General features: G+C 41.2%; 1 protein-coding gene across 1 annotated transcript in view; it reads left to right on the top strand.

Moving 5' to 3' along the window:
- Positions 1-3,690: 3,690 nt before the first annotated feature.
- The window catches only part of LOC117100841, a 35,581-nt gene continuing 33,843 nt past the window's right edge, over positions 3,691-5,428 (top strand). Inside the window, exon 1 of the mRNA XM_033240673.1 lies at positions 3,691-3,793. Coding sequence (XP_033096564.1) covers positions 3,691-3,793 — 103 coding nt within the window. The remainder of the gene's footprint in view (positions 3,794-5,428) is intronic.

The raw sequence follows: 5,428 nt of genomic DNA, 5'->3' as shown, positions 1-5,428 counted from the left end.
TTCAGTGTGTGGCGGCGTTTAACAAATTCTCTGTTGTACTTATAGAGAAAACCCCACAACAATCACCACATCTGCTCATATACCATAGCTACAAACTCGACTTGCACCTAAATGCCCAAGAAGGTGCGTGGCGGACGTATGACGAGTCCTTTAGAGTGTTACGTCAGTCCATGAAATAAATGGGTTGATGATCTTAAATGGAAAGCTACCACATCCAAATCAATTTTCGTTTTCGTCGTCTCCGCTTCTGCTTCGATTTCAACAACGGCGTCCCATGTACATCATCCCCATGCCCCTAAAGTCACGTTTGTCAACCCAGCCGGGCTCCCCACCCAAAGCTACGATGCTTCAAATGACTCCCTAGCACAGTTTACACCCAATATATACTCACAACAAATGCACATTCAAGAACCTCAGTGTCAGCAACTCAAAGGAGCCACTCCCTACACTCGTTAACCCATACCAACTTAACGAATACTTGGAGGGCTACAATCCACAACGGAGAACTGAACTTGTCAAAGGTTTTCGGTTTGGATTCAACCTCGACAAATTACGCCCACCTCCAGGAGTGTCTCAAACAATAAAGTATCCGAGAATACCCCCGTGGTGATTCACAAGTATATTGCAAAGGGCCTAGAAAGGGGCCGCATTGCTGATCCATTTCCTACACCTCCATTCGACAGACTTGTTGTTTCTCCTCTGGGGGTCATTTCTAAGTCCTCACCGAGTTAATTTAGAGTAATTCAGGTAGCCAGCTTATGGCTAACACTTACATTAAAGACGCTTTCGCATCATCACTATTAATCCACAAGACTATCCTCTCGGGATTTTTCAATGGGACAGCTTTTTTTATTACGACAGTTTTTTGCCGATGGGAGCTAGCAGCTCTTTTCATGTTTTTGAAAACTTTAGTGCTGCACTTCACTGGATTATGGGAAATAAATTTGGGTTTTGGGCAATGTCTCACTTACTGGACGATTTCTTTTTCATCGGCGGCCTTAAAAAGCTCCTTTATTTGCGCTGATATACTAGCACGATTTATGTTTTTAAGCAAAGAGATCAACGTTTCCATTAATTTACAGAAAACGGTTTCACCGACTGAACCAAAATTACAATCTACAGAATCGAAGTTTACTCAGTTGTCATGCAATGTCCTTTGCCCTTTGAGAAGTTACAAAAAAATAGGAACATATTGACAAGATCGCCGGTGGACCATTACAAGGCCAACTCAGACAGCGTCGTAGGCTACGACACACAGCCAACGCGATTTGTTGTCGCGTCGGGTCTGTGTGAGTCAAACGCAGACGCGATGTTTTGCGTCGGAGGCATGTCTAATACTTCTCACAATGGCTTAAATCGCGTCGAGCTGCGTTGTACGACGCTGTCTGAGTCGGCTTTTAGAGAACTACAGTCTTTATAAATTATAGGCCTCCTCAATTTTGCCTGTGCGGTGGCAATCCAAGGTCGCGCCTTCGTCCGACGGCTTATAAACTTAAACTGCAAAATTTCAAACCACTTTCACCACATTAACCTTAATCACGAGGCCCAATTTGACATTGATATGTGGTTCACATTTCTTACATTGGTTAATGGGATCTCAGTCTCCCTCAACAACAAATAGCTGATGTCCCGACCAGATCGGGCTGTTTACTGATGCTTAAGGAACCATCAGTTGTGCAACAGTCCTCGGTAAAGAGTAGTTTGTATTTAATGGCCATTTCAACTCAGTCACCACCAAATCGCAGTCAAAGAACTTTTCCCGATCGTTTTGACACTCGAAAATTTTGGGGTAAACTTCTAGAAAATAGGAAGTTCTTTTTCGCTGTGACAACATGGCTATTGTTGCAGTTATCAAAAAGAAATCCTCAAAAGATCCCATAATAATGTGCCCACTTAGACTATTAGTACTATCGTCTCTTAAGCATAACATTATATTTCGTGCAGATCATATCCCGTGGAAACAAAATGTCATTACTGACCTCCTGTCTCGCTCACAATTTCAGCAAGACGTGTGGCCCCACTTGTTCAAGTGCAAGTTCCAGAAGAATTCTTGCATATTAAACGCCTTCAGCTCAGTAGTCGTCAACGGCGGCGGAACGTTTTGAAAGTGGGGGTGGGGGCACTTAATAAGGTCGAGTATGCGAGCGAAAAGAGCATCCAGGCTGGGGGTCCAGGGCTCGAAGCCTCCTGGAAGCTACGGATATTTTACGAAGTTTGGTGAATTTTATAAGTTATTTTATAGGAATCAAGCTACTGTAGTATGTTTTTCATATTTGTTGTAATTTCCAGTGGCGGATCCAGGAATTCGAAATAGAAGGACCCAGGGAGGGTACATTGACAGATAGAAGATCTGTACTACCTCAGCCCCAACCATGGTGGGGCTGAGATAAGAACATTTGTGATTATGGCACCTCTAGATGGCCGGAAATTGCACTTCCAGACATAAAATTTGAATATAATTATCATTATATCTCAATTTTTTTATTGAACAATTTAGGAGGGCGGGGGCGGGCCGTCTGGGTCCCCTTGAATCCGCCACTGGGTACTTCAGCAGATGGAGAATCTATACCACATCAGCCCCACCATGGTTGGGGCTGAAGCAAGAAAATTTGTGATATATGGCACCTCTAGATGGCTGGAAATTACACTCTTAGACTTAAAATTTGAATATACCTTATAATCTCCATTAAAAAAAATTGAACAATTTAGCCTCATTTTCCCCCGATGGATAAAAATTACCCTTCTATAAGCTAAGCTCGGAAATGATACTCCAACTGTGGCGAGTCCACAAAGTCGAAATAGAGGGGTTCCAGGGAGAGTCTTGCGTAAATAGAATGTCCACCCGCCTCAGCCCCACAACTGTTATTATGATTATGATTGTGGCACCTCTAGATGGTCGGAAATGGTACTCTCAGATTAAAAGCTGGATACATTTTTTTTTACTCCATACAGTTTTACAACCTATAACACATTAACTACAGTGTACTGTAAATTCTGTAGTTAACCTTCAGACAACTTTTTAAAAAATGGCCTAATTAAGTATCTTATTGTTTTCGTTAAATTAGAGTTTTAAATGTGGTTATATTACGCTGGTTTGAAGGTTTACTGTAAGCCAATCTGTTACACTTTAAACTATACATCTTCGTAAAATGTTTGTCACTGGTGCTGGGAACAGTATAAAAAGTGGGTGGGCAAATGGCCCCCTGCCCCCCCCCCCCGTCGTTGGTATGTCGTTGCTGTCTCCCTCTTCCCAAAATCACAGAAAATATATAAACGTACCTAGGTTAAATCTTTACTGCCTGGTTTGGGAATTAATAACACCTCTTCCGGGGATGTTGAACTGTGCAATTTTTGGTCACCTCTTCAAATCTGATTATATGCTCACGTTATTTCAACACAGATCTCAGCCATTGGTTACATTCACCGCACCCAAGGTTAAAACGATCCCACAAAATCATTTCTAGTGGCGTGCGCTAAAAAGTGTTCATGGTCCTGTGATACGAGATTCCCGATCACGAAAGAGGTAACATACTAAACGCGGTGGCACACATGGAACCTTTCCGTGCAACTTTTACTTAAAGCAATCTTTACAACCACCTTCTATGCTTTCCTCTGCAATAGTTGGGCCTCGACCTCTCACGTTATTCTGGCCATTGTTTCCGAATTGGGGCTGCACCCTGGGCATCAGAAATGGGGCGCCCCGAAGTGGAAATTCGCACAATAGGAAGATGGAACTCCCAAGCCCAAGCATCGATCGCATTATGTCTGTCTGAGATTTCAGCAGTTGGCTGGGGTAACAAAATGCCGTGTAGTTCGCAAACACGCCTGTCTCAGCAGAGGGCTGGGGAAAAATTACACTCATAGGCCTAACGTTCCATCTACAAATCGTCATGGCTGGGGCAACACGGCAGGCAATACTGTCCAAAAATAATTACGAATACCCTGTTGTACCTCACCATCGGGCTGGAGCAGTTTACGGAAAACACTATATAACTCTGGGATTTTTCTTCTCTGAAAACCTGCCTGGGAGCAACAGGCGGGGGCATCTCAACATTCTCCTCGATACGGTTCACAGGGTAACTCCACTGATGAGAAACAGGCTTGTCAGCAGATGGCTGGGGCAGTTTTTCAGCAACAAGGTCTTTAATTATCTATTATTTTGGAATTTCCAGTACATTACCAAAGGATCCAATACGTAAATAAAATACGAGTATGGTAACTCCGAAAATGACAGACATGAGGCCATAGTTGATTCTACTTTTCGTTTTTTTATTGGAACATTGTCAAGAATGAATTAGCCCAAGTCCAAAAGGGTGACAAACTTAACAGAAATCAATACAAGATAAATTTAATCTAGTTACATTATTTTTATATAAATCACAGGTTTAGATTAAGACATGCTTTAAATTATCTTTCACATAAACGTTCGGTATACGCTTCTGATAAGATGACCCTTGAAAACGACAAATAGTTAAAACGTTTCAAGTGTGTACGGTAAGCTTGAAAATTACGCTTGCTGAGTAGATGGTTACAGTAAATGTACACCTAGGTCGTATATCCTTTCTCATACTATATTCATAAGGCCGGCCTTGTTTCCTACGTTATGTGCAGCCCCGTCGGGGTCAGTGGCGCTACGGCACCTGCCGCTTGGCTTGTTTGCACTTGTTAAGAACTTTTACTATGGAAATTAATTTAAGGGACCGATCGTGTGCGACGGCCCCTTGGCCTTTTGTCGTAATAAAACACGACCGAATCACATGTACTATATCAGATTATGTGTTACTTTGTTGCGTACAGTGTAGGCCTATTGAGTGTGGTGGTCAAGAGTGGGCAGGTCCACATATTTAATTCTTAGACCAGTAGACACAAATTATGTCACTACATTCGTCAAACTTTATTTATGGAGGCTTTGGCCATTGGCCTTTCAAGCCTGTTTTAAACACTGTGTTGAGAGCATACAAGGAGCTTTCATTTTTACTTTCTGAATTGTAATTATATCACATGTACTTTTCTTGTCTCGCATTTTCGTATATTTTATTTCACTGAATTATCTTATTATTTCATTTCATAACTTTCACTCAGCCAGCATTCCCAGGCTTCTATACAATTGTTGAATAATTGTTGATTATTCATTTTTCATTCATGATAAAAGGTGATATACTTAATGTAAGACACACCTCATTTTTAATTACCTCGTTTTAATTGGCTGGTTTTAACTTTGATTTTATTGGTCGGTTTTTCTTCTATTATACTTCTGTAAATATTGTAAACATATATCGATGGTTGAGATTTTCTCATCAGTATTTTTGAAAATGATGAAATAGATCGAAACATTCTCAAAATGTCTGTCTCTTCTTTTTGTTTTATTTAAGACTAATTAGTGGATCCTCTGGTTTTTGATTTAGGCCTATATATAGGCCTATATATA

This window comes from Anneissia japonica, unplaced genomic scaffold (assembly GCF_011630105.1).
Source record: "Anneissia japonica isolate Jap-2015-1 unplaced genomic scaffold, ASM1163010v1 scaffold287756_len632865_cov181, whole genome shotgun sequence".
In the NCBI taxonomy this organism is placed as follows: domain Eukaryota; kingdom Metazoa; phylum Echinodermata; class Crinoidea; order Comatulida; family Comatulidae; genus Anneissia; species Anneissia japonica.
Note: the sequence above shows the minus strand (reverse complement) of the source record. Positions and strands in the feature narration are given on the sequence as shown.